This window comes from Hevea brasiliensis, chromosome 8 (assembly GCF_030052815.1).
Source record: "Hevea brasiliensis isolate MT/VB/25A 57/8 chromosome 8, ASM3005281v1, whole genome shotgun sequence".
Lineage (NCBI taxonomy): Eukaryota > Viridiplantae > Streptophyta > Magnoliopsida > Malpighiales > Euphorbiaceae > Hevea > Hevea brasiliensis.
In genome coordinates this window covers 9,580,877-9,598,998 of record NC_079500.1, presented here as the reverse complement: position 1 = coordinate 9,598,998, position 18,122 = coordinate 9,580,877, and the positions used below count along the sequence as shown (strand labels likewise).

Below are 18,122 nucleotides of genomic sequence, written 5' to 3'. Positions count from 1 at the left end.
ATTTGTACCTGAATTACCCACTTCCTTACTTTTCTCTCCTACCCATTTAGTCTCCTGAATGCAAGCAATATTCACCCTTCTCCTTTCCAAGGTATCCACAAGCTCCATTAATTTTCCTGTAAGTGATCCAACATTCCAAGTACCAACCCTGATCCTCCTCCTATCCTGCTCCTTCCTAATTGGTCTCCTTCTATGATATCTTCTATTATTTTCTATGTCTATCTTGTGTTCTGTTCCACTATTTGTTCTATTATCTGTCTTATGGACTAACTTCTTTACCCACACCCGTCCATGATGTGGGAACCCTTGCTCACTTAACACCACACCGGGCGCAAGATGGCGTTGCTTTCGGTGAACGCCCTACACCCTTGCATATTTATCACTACACCCGGGCTCCGATGTAGCGCGTCGTTAGTAGAGGACGCCCCAACGTTTATATCATTTGAATCCATATCATAGGGTGTGACGAAATTTTTACGCTGATTATCACCTACCGCAACCCTCCTCCTTTATCCGGGCTTGGGACCGGCTAAGCGCAAACTACTTAGGCAGAGTTCTTATATATATTAAACATAATAATTATTTTTATAATTTTTTTAAAACACGTTTTATCACTTTTTCTATAAAAAAAAATTATTTAACTAAATATTTTATTATAATTTAAACAATTTAATTACTTATTCAATCACCATGCAAAAAAGAATGCTTGAACAGTAATTCATTATTAAAAGGCTATAGCTGAGCGAATGGATCAAGCTCTCGGAGGAGACGGGACCCACATAACTCCAGCGGGGACCTACATCCAAATGGTCGTTTTACTAGGCTAGCCCATAAGGGAAATTTTCCTACAATCAGCCACAGGCATCATCAATGAAAGGAAAATTATAATACTCTGCCAAAGCTACAGAAGGTGAGAACACTTGTTTCCAAGCACAGATAAGGATATTGTTAGCATTCCTCAATCAGCAAGATGCAGCAAATAATCAATAATTCTTGTGATAAAGGAAACCCAAATCAAGCAAGAACTTGCCATAATTGACCAAAAGAAAAGAGGGGACGAGAAGTAATGAATGAGAAATTTATTCCATTGTGCTTCATTACAGTCTACCATTATAATCAAGTCCCCTTTTGAAAATAAAAACACCAGTATGTTGTTATGGCAGATCAGATAGCACAAAATGCACAGGAAGTCAGAGTAAGCTGCGGAAGAATTAGAAGCGATTGAAGTGGAATTAAGAGTCTGTTTGGAATTGCGACTTCAACTTTCTTTTTAGAAGAACACTAATGTTGAAAGGAATTTTCGATGTATTCTACACAAAAAGAACATTGCAAGAAGTTGGATGGGTAAGGAAAAACAAATAAAATTAAGGGATATCATTTAAAAAAAAAAAAAGAAGATAACAACCAAGGAAAAAAAAGTTTGTGTATATGCACCATTACAATAATCAACTTCAGTCTATACCACACTAACAGCTCCATCCTACAACTCAAAATTGAGTCTCGCCACCTTCAGAAGAATGTGAAAGAGCAGAGATTGTGAACAGAAAAATATGTTTTGGCGCGTAACAGAGAGAACTGACCATCAATGAGCCCCTGGTTCCCATGGTGGTATTGGTGTATTGTTAGCCTCTTTGTTACGTATATATGTTTTTGAGGATTAATGGCTGGCTTGCCCACAATATTGAATGCCATTTGAGCACTAGACACAATAGCAAGCAAAGAGAAGTTTCAATCGTATATTTTTACTTTAACAAGCTACTACAATCCTGGCTCGACCAGGATTAAGAAGTGAGTCTGACATTCTCCAACCCTACAAGAAAATATAGGATGAACGTCAACAGGAGTAGCACAATTGCATCTAACACTTAGCAAACACCCATTATCAGTTCAGTGGTGATAAATCTAAAGATGGAAAGACTTGTAACCATTCTAGGCTATGTTTGTTTCGTGTAAAATAACTTATCTATAAAAAATATTTTTCATGAAAATTATTTTCTAAGATGAAAATATTTTCCATTATTTGATTACAATGTTAAACTAATGGCATGTATTTATTTTATACATGTATAAGTGTTTCACATTTTAGTAAGATTCAGAAAAGATGAAGTCATTTTCCATAAAAATAGCTCAGTTTCCCTTTGACCAAAGAAATATTTTCCACTGACCCATTTTTCGAGGGTCCCAAACGCTAAAAAATGCGAAAAATATTTTTCAAGAAAATATTTTCCGTAAAATAAACAAAGCCTAAAACATCCCCTCTTTTTTCCCCCTGCTTTTCTTTTGAAAGAGAATGCAATTCCAAATATTTTGTGAGAGCATGTAAATAAATGGCTAGTCTTCCTAACTTCCTAAAGAGGAAATCCAATATACACAATGATGAACAATTTGTGTACACATGTAAGGAAGGAAATCAAGAATAATAATTTTCAATTACCTGTTCTGCAGCTTTACTTTTAAAAGGACCATATAAAGTTGAGACCATTTTGCATGAGTCAGTAATATGAGCCTCAATATCATTAGCTGAGGGAATATAGTTTGAACGGTATGCTTGCTGCTTCCACGATGAAGAGTGAATATTATTTGATGAATTTATGAAATGCAAAAGCACGCGAGCCTGTAAAACAAGATGAGACATCTTACTGCTTGTTCAGACTGAAGTAAGGTAGTAGTCAACAAGCATACAATATAATGCAGTTCTATCTCACATGGAATGCAGCTTTTAGAATGTCATCTGACTTTGCCTGATCCTTAAGCAATGCATAGACCTTATCCTTTAATGGATTGTACGTCACTATATATCTTTCTTGCTGTCATCAACCAACAAAATATGCTCAATGCATAAAGAAAAAGAATTACTTGATCCACACTGAGAGGAAGAGATTTCCCTGCTTGATATCTATTTCCTCATGGAAGGGAGCATACCTCAAAAAGAGGCTTTATTGCAAGATATGCACTAGGGTCTTGAAAGGCATCTTTAAATCTTGGTCCTGCCAAAAGTGTGAACAAACTTTCAAATGAACTTGCGAATTAGCAGTTTGTAAAAAATTGTTCATGAGAGATAATCCATGATCTTGTGTATATACCTAGAACAATAGGCCTCTCCTTCAACCATGGAAAGCTGAATATATTTTCTTTCATATTTCCCTCTTGCAATGAGGGCACTTTCCCTACAGATGAATATACGGCAGAACACGTGTACCAGAATAACTACTGCTTAGTGCTTACATATTGAACTTGATTTAGAAAGAAAATTGATTAATCATCAGAGATGATTAACAGAAAAAACATTATAATGGTATTGTATGAGCATGTGGAGCTCTTCAATTAACCTGTCTTAAGAAAAGAATCCACTGCCACACTGAATCTGGCCCGGTTCAAGGTGTGCAACACTACAGATTTAACCTAGCAATAAACACATCAAGGCGTTAGCATAATCAAATCACCTTCAACCCACAAAAGATAAGTGGAAATGTCCAAAACCTAAAGTCGCCAACCTCTTGGTAAGAGCTGAAGACATAGCCACATGAAAGGAGGGCAAATGTAGTAACCAAGCTAGGATTTCTTTTTGCAATCATTATGCTAAGACCAGTTCCCAGCTGCAAAAGACATGAGACAATGTACATCAATATCAACTGAAATTACTATCCAGCAAAACTATGTACGTAATTCAAAGAACATTATTAAACAACACAGATTACACATGAAACAAGCAGGTTTCAAATTTAAATTAACATGGTATTATTATCAGCAAACCGATAAGTAGCACTATGCTGCATGTGATACCATTGATATGCAATGTCACCATAACAAACTAAAAGGTAATATCTCAGCTTACTTTACTCTGTACTACCACAATAACACGAGACATGCTACAAACAAGATAGTTATTGATACAATACAAACATACAAAACTCAGATTTTGACAATTTTATATTTAATTGCCTTTTGACCACCACTTTCCTATTAATTAACATTGTTCCTCATGTGCTTATATTTGCCCATTCAAAAAAGTAAAGGAAATGATCTAGGTCCAGTTATGCTACCAATTTTTTAAGCAATCTCTGCATTAAAACTTTGTAATGTAAACATGCTTTCAGGTATACAGATACGTGTAAAAAAATGTGCTTCTGAAATTTTCAGAGGGGAAGGAATCTATCAAGATTTGGACCACCTACTCTCCTGCATTTCAACTTTACAAGCCAAGTATCTACATGTGTTAAAACTTATTTTATTAATAACCATATTCATATTCCTGTTACATAAATAACAAGAACTTCACAAATTAGGGATAAGCATACCAAATCTGCAAGATTGCTAACGCATTCTCCCTTAGCAGTGACGTCCCCAATGTTTTCTCCTTTAGCAAAGGCTTTGTAAATTGGCGTCCGAGTTGAAGTTGATGTTACAGCAGCAACATTCTAAAATCAAGTAACAAAGCATATAAGGCTGCAGAACCAGGTCAAACATGCATATAATTGCAATAAAATTATTTACAAAAACAAATAAATGAACGAATAAGTAAACCTTAGCCACATTAGCAGCACAAGCCAAAGGAAGGAAAAGGTGAGGAACAGCTGCAGTTGCTAGCTCCACACCAGCACCCAATTCCATAAGAAGGTCACCTGCAAACCGCAGCTGGAATGCATTGGACGTCAGGCATGTCCAGCAGGGATTATCAGTTCAATAGGCCAAAAGAGTTACTAATTGTACCTGCTTTAGATCACAATCAAATTTCTTTCCTTGACGGGCAAAAAGCATTTTCCCAACACGACCAGCACCATCCTGCAAATAAAGATAACACTTCTCTTGTTTCTCAGTTTGTTTGGATGGAGGTACAATAAGCAGTGGCAGATGGAGGGTAAAAAATGGGGGCTCAATTGACCCCTCGTTTTCTTTTCATGTTCTTTGTATATGTATATATTTATATATGTTGATCCCTCACAAATTTGATTATTGAACCCACTTTTTGATAAAATTTAAAATTAGTTGAAACAATAATCATGTTGTGCATTCAAAAATTTATTTCCTTTTAAATTTTACTATAGTCTTTTCAATAATGAACTTCATCAAGACAAAATAGTATAATTGTACGTGTTATATATTAGTAAATGACTTTTAGTTACTTATATAAAGATATATATTTGATAGCACTAATAATAATGTACTATTTTTATTTATAATTTTCAAGGTATTAGATTTCGCAGAGTTTAATTATAAAATATTAATATTTTATTTTATTTTTTAATAATATTTTATTATTTATCTTTTATGCCCAGACAAATGAATTTCTAGATCCAGCACTGACAATAAGGGATAGGAAAAAAAATGGAAGAGATAAGAGAAATCTCTTATTTGTAGGTTGAGTATTATATGGGTGGAAATGAAAAGATAAAAGAGGAATCCCCACCAAACTCATTTTGTTTTCACTTCAAAATAGAGAGGATAAGCATTATCCCTTCTTCATGATTCATAAGAAATTTTTAATAAGACTATTTTATCCAAGGTAAAATAATAAATGTTCCAAAATGTCCATTGAGACATCAATAAAACCTGACCACTATTGCTTTTTGCTGGCATCTATATTCCATTACTCCTTTTGAAGCCACTTTGCATTGTTTGGCCAATGGCCATACACCCAACCATGAGAAAAAAAAAATTTCCTTCTATTTTTCTAATTTATTTGCATGAAACGGCTAATATTAATAAATAATTGTTTTTATTATCTGAACCGTTACTTTTTCATAATTTTGGCTATTATATGCATTAATGGGTCTGCATTGAAATTATTTGTACACACCTTTTCTTTTGTTTCATAGAACCTTAACCTGTTGTGTTGCACTTTATATGATGGTAGATGGTTTGGAACTCAATACTAAAATTAGTTGACTTTTCTGAAAAGTAAGTTCAGTACCTTATATGAGAAATCAATGGCAAGGTCAAATATATTACTTTTACGATTTATTTTTGGAAAAGGAGATAACAGTAATACTTACTATATTTCCTTTGCTTTTATATATCACTTCAAATCATGTCTTATAATTTCAACACATTAAAACATAAGTAACTACTGCTCAACTCTCTTTTCCATGGTTTAAGGCTATCCATTGCTTTCTAACATAGCATAGCGTTTAAGTCTGATAGTCATCACTAAAGTCTACAGTCTCATCATCAGACATCGACATATGAGTACGCTGCAAGAAATTTGAGAAGTGAGACATTTCTTTTCTATAAGCAAGTATAGACCAGAAACATCCCACAATTGAATGCATGTTGTAAAGTATATAAATCATGTGAAGCCTTCATGCTGTAAAATGTTGAACCAGTAAAAATAGAAATAAATATAATTGCAAAAATCGCATCAAACTGCTCCGATAAAAAAGTGAAAACGTCATTCATCCTTACCTTGAGAATCCAATTGATAGCAACGGCACCAGGAATAGCTTTGCTTTTAGAGACTCCAACTGAACTCAAAAGGGTTTTTGTTGTGAAAACACCCATTGCTCCACCAAAGAAGTGCTAGAACAAAATGTTAAAGCCAATATGTAATTCAAGCATGTTATGGAAAGTCAATCACTATATTATTTCTCTGTATATTCTGTATTCTGTATTCTGTATTCCTATTTAGGATTTCTTATTTAAGATTTCTTCCTAATTAGTAGAACACAATTATAGGAATCAATTGTATATATATATCCATGTACAGATTAATTGAAATTAAGAAGAATCATTTCTTTCTACATGGTATCAGAGCAGGTCATCTATCTAGGGTGACTATTTGTTCTCACCATCCAGCTCAAGAAAGACCTTGGCCGCCGTCCGGCCATTTCGACTCCGATCAACATCGCCGGTGTCGCCTCAACCCCCTCATTCTACCACTGTGTGCTGTTGCCTGATCCAATACACCATTAAAGGACTTCTGAGGTTTAGCTCTCCGATCCTATTTCGGTATTTGCTTAATTTGTGATTTTGAGTTATTTTGCTACTGTAAGCATTTTGGATTAGCGTTTCGGTTAGTTTTCTTTGTCTCAACAAATGGAAGACAATAAAAATGTTATTTCTAATGTGATTCCGGTGATGACTAAGATCACGAAACACAAACTTAATAGTTCGAATTACCTGGAGTGGAGTAAAACTGTTAGGGTCTATTTGCTTAGCATTGATAAGGATGATCACCTTACTAAAGATTCACTTACTGATGACACACGACAAGCTTGGCTAAGGGAGGATGCTCAGTTGTTTTTGCAGCTTCGGAACTCGATTCACAATGAGGTAATTAGTTTAATTAATCACTGTGAATTTGTTAAGGAATTGATGGATTACTTAGATTTTATGTATTCTGGTAAAGGGAATATCTCCCATACTTATGATGTTTGTAAGGCATTCTACCGTGCTGAGAAAGAAGATAAGTCTCTCACGGCTTATTTTATGGATTTTAAACAAGTATATTAGGAACTTAATGTATTGTTGCCTTTTAGTCCTGATGTGAAAGTTCAGCAGGCCCAATGGGAGCAACTGGCTATTATGAGTTTTCTTGCAGGCCTTCCTTCAGAGTATGAGACTGCTAAATCTCAGATTCTCTCCAGTTCTGAGATTTCCTCTTTGCATGAAACATTCACACGGGTTCGTATAGAGAGTACCCAATCTTCACAGCCTGCCAGTAGTGCTCTTATTAGTCGTAATCCAAATGGACAACAGGGTAATAGAAGAGGAAGTAGAAGAGGAATTACAGGCAACAGAAGTAATCAGCGTAATTGAGAGGCTAGTTCTAATCAGGACTCAAGAGGAGTCATTTGTTATTATTGCCATAAGCCTGGCCATACAAAATATAATTGTTCACAACTTCAGAGAAAAAAATCAGCGATCACAGATGTCAAATATGGCAGCAGAGGATTCTACAGTATCTTCCTCTGAGAAAACTATTTTGGTAACTGTAGAGAATTTTGTACAGTTTTTCCAGTATCAGGCATCTCTAAAGCCTACCAGTTCCCCTGTCACTGCGATCGCTGAGTCAGGTAAATCCACTACATGCCTTGTGTCTTCTTCATCCAAATGGGTTATTGATTCTGGTGTGACAGATCACATGACAGGTAATTCTAGTCTTCTATCTGCTTTTCAGTCTAATCTCACTTCCTCTACTATTACTTTAGCTGATGGTTCTACTTCTTGTGTCATGAGTTCTGGAACTGCGAACCCGACTTCGTCAATTTCTTTGTCTTCTGTTTTGTGTCTACCAAAATTCACTTTTAATCTACTTTCTGTTAGTAAACTTACTCGTACCTTAAATTGTTCTGTTTCTTTTTTTCCTGACCAGTGTTTATTTCAGGATCTTACGACGAAACAGATTATTGGTAGAGGACATGAGTCAGGTGGTCTCCACATTCTAGAAAATCATATACCGCGGTCGCTTGTTTGCTCCAATACCTTAACACCTCTTGAAGCTCATTATAGATCGGGCCATCCTTCTTTGTCTACCATGAAGAAGCTGTGTCCTCAGTTTCAGTCTTTATCAGTACTAGAATGTGAGTCGTGTCAGTTTGCAAAACATCATCGTTTGTCTTCTGTGTCTAGAGTCAATAAACGAGCTTCATCCCCTTTTGAGTTAGTTCATTCTGATGTTTGGAGTCCTTGTTCTGTTGCTTCTAAAACTGAATTTCGTTATTTTGTTACTTTTGTTGATAATTACTCTCGTGTTACCTAGTTATATTTAATGAAGAATCGTTCTGAGTTGTTTTCTATCTTTTGTGCCTTTTGTAATGAAATCAAAACTCAATTTAATATTTCTGTGCGCATATTAAGAAGTGACAATGTCAATGAATACTTTTCAGCACAATTTCAGTCTTATATGACACAAAATGACATTCTTCATCAGTCTTCCTGTGTTAAAATGGCATGGGCGAAAGAAAAAATCGGCATCTTCTTGAGGTAACTCGTGCTCTTCTTTTTCAGATGAAAGTTCCTAAACACTTTTGGGCGGATGCAGTTTCTACGGCATATTTTTTTATCAATCGTATGCCGTCTTCTGTCCTTAATGGGAATATTCCTTATACTGTTTTGTTTCCTACAAAATCTTTGTTCCCTATTGAACCCCGTATTTTTTGTTGTACCTGTTTTGTGCGTGATGTTCGTCCACAGGTTACTAAATTGGATCCAAAGTCTCTCAAATGTGTGTTCCTTGGGTACTCCCGCCTCCAAAAATGGTACCGCTGTTTCTCTCTTACTCATAATCGTTATCTTATTTCTGCAAATGTCACATTTTTTGAGTCCACTCCATTTTTCCTCAATCTTCTGTATATGAGAGTCAGGGGGAGGAGGATGATCTCTTAATATATACTATCCAACTAATGTCTAGTCCTCTCCCACAACCTGTTCCTTCTGTCTCTAGACCTACTCGACCTCCCGTTGTTTATGTTTATTCCAGGAGATTAAAGATTCCTGACTCAGATCCTCCACCAGCTATTTCGTTGGAAGATCCTATACCTCATACTGATCATGATTCTGATCTAAACTTACCCATTGCTCTTCGCAAAGGTAAACATTCATGTACTTACCCTATCTCTTCTTTTGTTTCTTATAATCAATTGTCTTCTTGTTCTCGGTGTTTTGTTACATCTTTAGACTCTGTTCCTATCCCTAATACTATTGGTGAGACACTGTCTCATCCTGGCTGGTGTGCTGCTATGAAAAAGGAAATGGAGGCTTTAAATGCTAATGGTACATGGGAACTATTGCCTTTGCCCACTGGTAAGAAAGCTATTGGTTGCAAATGGGTATTTACAGTAAAGGTAAATCCTGATAATTCTGTGGCTAGGTTAAAAGCACGCTTTGTAGCAAAAGAATATGCTCAGACATATGGGGTTGATTACTCTGACACTTTTTCTCCTGTAGCTAAATTTACTTCTGTTCGCTTGTTTATCTCTTTAGCAGCTACATATGATTGGCCCATGCACCAATTGGATATCAAGAATGCTTTCCTTCATGGTGATCTTCAGAAAGAGGTGTACATGGAGCAACTACCTGGATTTGTTGCTCAGGGGGAGTTGAGTAAAGTTTGTAGGCTTTAGAAGTCTTTTTATGACTTGAAACAAAGTCCTAGGGCCTGGTTTGGGAGATTCAGTGAAGCAGTACAAGAATTTAGTATGCAAAAGAGTAAGTGTGATCACTCAGTATTTTATAGGCAATCTGAGGCCGATCTAATTCTCCTGGTAGTCTATGTGGATGACATTGTCATCACTGGGAGTAACTCTGCAGGTATTTCATCTCTTAAAACCTTCCTCCAAACCCAGTTTCAGACCAAAGACTTGGGATTGGTAAAGTATTTCTTAGATATTGAAGTTATGAGAAGTAATAAGGGTATTTTCTTGTCTCAAAGAAAATATATTATCGATCTATTGACAGAGACAGAAAAATTAGGTGCTAGGCCTTGTAGTGCACCAATGACTCTAAATTTATAACTATTAGCAGGGGATAGTGAGTTGTTTGAAGATCCAGAGAGTTACAGGAGATTAATAGGAAAATTGAACTACCTTACAGTCACTCGCCCTGACATTGCTTATGCCGTTAGTGTGGTAAGTCAGCTTATGTCTTCCCCAACTGTTACTCATTGGAAAGCCTTAGGACAAATCTTGTGTTATCTGAAGGGCGCTCCAGGAAGAGGTTTGTTTTATGGTAATCAAAGACATTTGAATGTTGAATGTTTTTCAGATGCCGACTGGGCTGAATCTAAGGTTGAAAGGAGGTCAACTACTGGATATTGTGTTTTTGTTGGAGGAAATTTGGTATCTTGGAGAAGCAAGAAACAGAGTGTAGTTTCTCGATCTAGTGCTGAATCCGAATACAGAGCCATAGCACAATCAGTATGTGAGCTAATGTGGATACTTCAATTACTAGATGAGATAGGTTTTAAGACCTCCTTGCCTGCGAAATTGTAGTGTGATAATCAAGCTGCTCTCTATATTACTTCTAATCCGGTGTTTCATGAGCGGACCAAACATATTGAGATTGATTGTCACTTTGTTCGTGAAAAGATTCAACAATAAATCATCTCAACTGGACACATCAAAATTGGAGAGCAGTTAGGGGATATTTTCACAAAAGCTCTGAATGGAGCTAGGATTGACTACATTTATAACAAGTTGGGCATGATTAACATCTATGCTCCAACTTGAGGGGTAGTGTTATGGAAAGTCAATCACTATATTATTTCTCTATATATTCTGTATTATGTATTCCTATTTAGAATTTCTTATTTAGGATTTCTTCCTAATTAGTAGAACACAATTATAGGAATCAATTGTATATATATATATATACAGATTAATTGAAATTAAGGAGAATCATCTCTTTCTACAAAGCACAACCAAGTAATCAAAAAGTACTGGAAGGTATCAAATCCAACATAACCCACATTCAATAATTTGAATATGAGCTTGTTGTTCCGGTTAATTCCCTTGAAAATCCTCCAAACTGGCAATATCATTCATTCAAATGAAGAGAATACCTTCAAAGCTCTCCAAGTCATGTATGGCACATATGATGGAGTAACACTGTCAGGAAAACCTTCTGGCACTACATAGGTTCTTATGAATGACATTATTTCCTGCACCACAAATTCAATACATAAAATACATTGAGTTCATCTCACAGAGTAGATTGGTCAAAATTCTCTCTTCTTGTTCTATTCAATGTCAGTACATATAAGCAATTGTGAAAACATTGCAGATTTGCAGCAGATAGAAATCCCACACAAAGCAATACACCATAATCTTACTTGTGCACTGCAGAAATGTCTCTGCCTATGAGTGATACTTTCTCCCAAAATATATAACTAGGATCATTAATAATAAGACAAAGTCTTTGCCAGTTCTTCCGTGTAATTCTGCACATAATTCGTAAACTTGTGTATTTACATTAATGTCAATTTGGCAACGTTGAATCCTCCAGCTCCAGGACTCACATCAATGCTCCACAGCAAACAGAACAGCTAACCCCAAACGTTTCTCTCTCTCTCTCTCTCTCTCTCTCTCTCTCTACATTGTTCCAAGGATACAAAAACACACAAATCTAATCATGGAACCACAAGAACCCAAAAATACAACGCAATTAAATCCATAACTAAAATTCAATATTCAAAATGTGTATTAAACGTCAAAAAAAAATCAAATGTTATAAATAAAGCAAAACAGGAAAAAGAAAGCAATATTTTAAAAAATAATAAAATAATAATAACTCAAAATAGTGGTTATGTGCAGTGACCTCAACAGGAGCTTGAGGTGTCTGCAAGCTGACAGCACGAATCGAATTCTTCTTATAACGTCCAAAACCGTCGTTTTCGGCCACGTACTTCCATTTCCGACCATCGATTTCCTCGCAACAGATCAATCTCAAGCTCGAATCAATAAACTCCTCTTCCACAAGCCCTAATCTCCGACTATTATCAATCAAAGAAACAGACTGCTCCGGAGAAACAATTGAATAAGAAGGAGAAGTAGAAGGAGGCTGAGACATTGCAGGAGAAGAAGCCGAAGCTAAGTTAGCGCTAATACGCAGCGTTTCACGGACGAGGAGACGCGCCTCCTGTGACGACGCCGTAGAGGTTAGAGTCTGAGCCGTGGGATTAGGCGATTGCTTGATTTTGATCGGAGCCATGGTTATGGAAAATGGAAGCAGAGAGAAAAGTGAGTAGCGAGAAGTGAGAAGCGAGAAAGCGTGATTGTGGTGTGTTTGGCTTGGTTTGATTTATGTTATGAAAGGAAAGAGAGACGAGGTGGTGATGGATTTATGGAGGAAATGAGGCGCTTTGGAATTAACGAAGGAATCATTGTTAGGAAATAAAGAGGCAGGTGGCCTATAAACTACAATTGGAGGCAAACGCATACGGAGCAACTGAGGCAGATATGGAGAGACAAATTCATTCAATGAAAGGAAACAAGGATACAAAGAGAGAGAGAGAGTAGGGAATTTGCTAAGGTGTGTTTGGCTTTCAAAACTTTGTGGTAGGGTCCTATTATTTCCTTAGCCGCGTATTCTGCATTTACTTATTTTATTATAAAATAACATTATTTAATTGCAAAAAATAAAATAATTTAATGAAATTTTGTAATTTATCTTTTATAAAAAAAAATATCAACTTAATGAAAAAGTAAACATTTTTAAAATTAAAAAAAAATACATATAATACTTTTTTAAAAATTCAATAGATAAATTATATATAGCAAATTTTATCAAAACAATATAGAAACATATTACGCATTCATTATAGCAAATTAAACTAAAATAATTAATTACATTAAGTTAATAAATTTTTTATAATTAATAATTTTACAGAAAACAGTTTAAAAAAAATCATTTGAGATGAATTGTAGTATTTCATTAATTTGTCTTATTTTTTTATAACAAAAATATTTTTACTTTGTAATAAAAAGTAAGTAATCATAAAAGACACCTTTTTTTGATAAATTTTAACAACTATTCTTGAATTTATATGATTGTAATACTACAGTCTTTCAACTTTAAAATGTAATATAAAATTTCATAAACTTTTAAATTTTGCACAGTAAAATCTTCTGAATTTTAATTATTAATTTTTCAATTAGAAACTGATGTGAACAGCTTCTACATGACGTTTAGTCAATATTTTTCTCTCTTTTCTTATGCAAAATGTAAAACTATTCTCTTTACACGTAAAAAATTATTTTATCTATAGAGAGTAATGATTTAATTTGCACATAACTTTAAAGAAAAATGAGAAATACTAACTAAACTCCATATTGAAACTATCCAAGTCAGATTCTAACTGAAAAACCAGTAATTAGAGGTAAGAGGGATTTTATTATGCAAAATTTAAAAGTTAACGGGTTTTATATTATATTTTTAAATTGAATTACTATAATGTTACAACTAGATAAATTCAGGGATAATTATCAAAATTTATCACACATCTCTTAAAAAAGTATAGAAGAATTATATATATATACATAAAATCAAATTTTTAGCATTTTTTATTGAGAAAAATGTTAATTAATTAATTTTAACTTGAAATGTAATTTTACTATTTATACTATTTAAAGTCTTTCACTAAGCTTAAAACAAGTTTACTAAAATTTTGTTTGATAGAAACTTAATGGAAGGATTAAAGAATTTAATTTTACAAAATATAGGATATTTTAATTAAATTTTAATAAAATTAGAATTAAATAGTTAATTTTGACAAATTATATAAATTTAATAATAATTTACCCTAGTATGATTTGTATATGCACAAACTAATGTATTATTAAATTGTAACTTAAAAACTACAATTAAATAAAATTATAATAATAAATTCATTGCATATTTTATTAGAAATTTACTCAATATTTCGTACCAAATGAATTTTTTTGTAATTAATGTGATATTATTTTGTTAATTATACCTCTTTCTAAATGTTTTAATTTTTTAATAACTAATATATCAATTTTATGACACACATCAAATATTATAATAATGTGATAAAAAAAAAAGCTAGACAATATGGGCAGGGGTGAGTATTCGGTGCAAACCGAACCGAATCGAACATAACCGAATTAAATTACCAAAATCGAATTACTATATTTTAAAATCGAACTGAACCGAAATAAATGAAAAATCGAATCGAATCGCTCTATTTTCGTTCGGTTCAATTCAAACCGATCGGTTTCAAATTTTACTTATTTTTTAAATTAGACTTGATTTTTATGTTATTTAGTTTAATTTTAACCTTAGTTTGAACTTAATAACCATCAATTAATGAAATTTAGCAATTTATATATATATAATTATATATAATTTATAAATTCCCTATAAAAAAAATAATTCAAAAATAAAAAATATTATTCGGCTCGGTTCGGTTCAAACCTTTTTTTTTTCTCCAAAACTGAACTGAATCGAAATAATCAAAATTTTCAAAATACAAAACCGAACCAAACCGAATCAAATTACATCAAAAATCGAACTGAATTATTGAATTTAAAGCGATTATATTTAATTTTTTGATTTAAACCGAATAATGTTCACCCATAAATATGGGTTAGCATTACATTTTCATATTGTTAGAAGGTGCAATGAATGTGAAAGTTTTATATAATTGAAAGATTATACTTTCTTTTGAAAGAGTTAGAAGTATTAATTATTTATATTTTAAAAAATACTAACTTTATAAAATATTTAAATTTTATTTATTTTAAATATAATATATAAAAAATCATAAATATTATTATAAAAGTATATTTTTTATATATAATTAATTATTTATATAAATAGATTCAAATAATAAATGCTTAACATATAAAACTCAAACCCACTTTAAAATAATTTGATCGAGTCAGATACTTGACAATATATAACTTTTTTTATTTTTAATTTTCAATAATATAAGAGCTCGAATTACTATAAGGTCTCAAATTTAATTTTAGACAAAATTAATTTTATAATTTTAAATAAAATTTATTTTATGTATGTGTATATATATAAAAGAAAGTCACTTAAATTAAAATTAAAAGAAAAAATATAAATTACAAAGGGAATAATATATATTTTTAAGAGACAATAATTTATAAAATAAATAATATTTTTATTTGAAAATAAAAAATAATATTTAAAAAAAATAAAAATAAATGTTAATTAATTGTTTATTTATATTTATTGGGTGTGTGAGTGGGTGGGAAGCATATGCTCATATTTTAGCAAACAAACGAGGCATTGTTAGTTCAACCACAAAGGATAGGGGAAAGAAAACCGACCAACTTTTGTGTCATTTTCTTCTCTAGTGGGATGCATTGAAAGAGGAAGGAGAGAGCTGAGTGCCGCACAGTTGTGCAGCCAAGTGCATTTGGCTGTTGCTGATGTGGTGACGGCTGGCTGCATCTAACATGGGATTGGATATTGATGACACGTTGGATCCGGCCTTTACATCTATTGGACTGACTATTTAATCTGGCTATCACCTGCCTGCTGTCCGATCATTCCACGTGTCAGAATCACATCTATTTTATGGACAAATCTGTCATATTGTGTAGCTCTTGCTGCACGCACGTGCTCTCTGTATTTAAAGAGATCACGGCCTTTTTTTTATTCTCGTTATTTATTTATGATGGGTGATGTGGCGCATATTAACTTTTTTTTTGGTAATTTCATTTTTATCCCTTACTTTAATTTATTATTAAAAAAATTTATAAATTTTAATTTATTATTAAAAAATTTTATAAATTTTAATTTATTTTATAAAAAAAAAAACTTTTTAATATGTAATGACATGTTTTTAAATTACAAAATTTCACAAATTTATAGTATGTGATATTTATAAATATAATTTTAATATTTTTTAATAAATAATAAATTCTTCTTATTAAAAAATAAATTATATAATGATATTAATATTTTTATGATGGGTTGATATGATATTTAAAACGGTAAATTTTTATAATACGAGAAAAAAAAAAGAAAAATAATTTTATTATTTTTTTATTTAAAATTCTACTACATCATATTAAATGGGTATTTATAAAATAAAAATAAAGTTTAAAAATTTTTTAATAATAAATTAAAATTAACATAAGACAAAATTTAAGGATAAACAAAAGGACGGTTTATAAAAACTCTCTCATTTTCCATGCTAAAATGTGTAAAAATAAATCCAAGATTTTATTAAAAAATTTAAAATAAATTTAATTTTTTATATTTTCATTATATGTTATTTTTATTTATCTATCTATTTATTTATCATATATAAAAATAATAAAAAACTTTTACAGGTAAAAATGATCTATAAAAACTTATATTGTATATAAAAAATATTAATATAAATGAAAATTTAATCAAATTTTATTTAAAAATATTTATATATAAATTATTGGAAAGCGCTGAACTATTATATACGAAGCCAAGGGGGCTTTAAAAAACATGAAATTTACAATAAATAAAATTTTAATAATAATAATCAAATTTATCAGAAAAAAATAACGCCAATTCTTAGATAATTGAAAAATATAAAAATTATTTTTAAATTTTAACATTTTTATTTATTAATTTTCTGTTTTATAATTATATAAAATTTTATACAGTTTTATTTTATATATATATATATATTTTTTATTTATTTATATATGACCAGCCTTATTTTTTATTATAAATAAAAATATATTATTCACTTGATAAATTTAAGTTAAATGCACGCTATTTAAATTTTTTTGAAAAAAAGACCTTTTTTATATTTTTCAAAAAATGTGCAAAAGTGACTTGTAGTATTTGTCAAATATCAACCAATCATTTCAAAGTTAGCGATTTAAATTATATAAATATAATAGGTCATGTTTACACAACATCAAAAGAATTCAAGTACAAATTACTATGATTTATTCATAACAACAATGTTTTCCATGGGCTTATTTGATTTGATTTGATAATTATAGGCATATCATTCATTTAATATATTCAAATTTGAATTCCTACTCCTCTAATTCCGAACCATAAAATAAATTTGCATACAGAAAATGAAAGAAATAGAAAGATATATCATAGATTACATTGAAGTCATATTTTGTATGAAATAATAGAATTTGTAATATAATTGTGATTAAATTGTATATTTAATTACGTTATTTTGTAATATAAAAAATTTTGACGTAATGTAATGATAATTACATAACATAATCAATTATAGTTAAAATAACGTAGTGATCATTATGTACAAAAATAAATATAATTATAATTACTTATTTTAATTTTTTTTATTAATTGTTAATATTATTACTGTCATTACTATTCGGTCACCACTATTATTACCACCATTATCTCTACCATGTTATCATTACTACAACCGCTACTACTATCCTGCATTATCACCATCACTTGACTACTATTATCACTATTTAGTTATTGTTATATCTATCGGCAGTTAGTCACTATCACCATTACTAACTCATCTCGCCGCAATCATCTATTATTGTCGCCATTACTATTATCATTTAATTACTAATTAACAATGTAATGATAATTATATTATATTACATTACGACTTTGATTGCATTATATAATTGATTACATTATATTGTATTACGTTTTACCAAACGTAACGTAAATTCTAAAGCTTAGGGACTCATTTAGAACCT

The 18,122-nt window shown here is 31.8% G+C and overlaps 1 protein-coding gene across 1 annotated transcript; it reads right to left on the bottom strand.

Moving 5' to 3' along the window:
• Positions 1-1,064: 1,064 nt before the first annotated feature.
• On the bottom strand, positions 1,065-12,968 carry LOC110667555 (protein root UVB sensitive 6). The gene is made up of 13 exons (XM_021828433.2): positions 12,253-12,968; positions 11,498-11,596; positions 6,403-6,516; positions 4,711-4,782; positions 4,525-4,635; positions 4,299-4,418; positions 3,495-3,596; positions 3,330-3,402; positions 3,084-3,167; positions 2,923-2,987; positions 2,706-2,807; positions 2,435-2,614; positions 1,065-1,810 (listed from the first exon to the last, which is right to left on the bottom strand). Exons 1-13 carry the CDS (start codon positions 12,643-12,645, stop codon positions 1,748-1,750), a joined length of 1,578 nt encoding a protein of 525 aa, XP_021684125.2. The 5' UTR covers positions 12,646-12,968; the 3' UTR covers positions 1,065-1,747.
• Positions 12,969-18,122: the final 5,154 nt, after the last annotated feature.

Coding starts and splice junctions, on each gene's coding strand:
- LOC110667555 (XM_021828433.2), bottom strand. CDS start 12,645: ATGGCTCCGATCAAAATCAAGCAATCGCCTAATCCCACGGCTCAGACT. Junction 4,636..4,710: donor TTGATTGTGATCTAAAGCAG/GTACAATTAGTA, acceptor AATGCATTCCAG/CTGCGGTTTGCAGGTGACCT. Junction 3,403..3,494: donor TCTTCAGCTCTTACCAAGAG/GTTGGCGACTTT, acceptor GTTTATTGCTAG/GTTAAATCTGTAGTGTTGCA.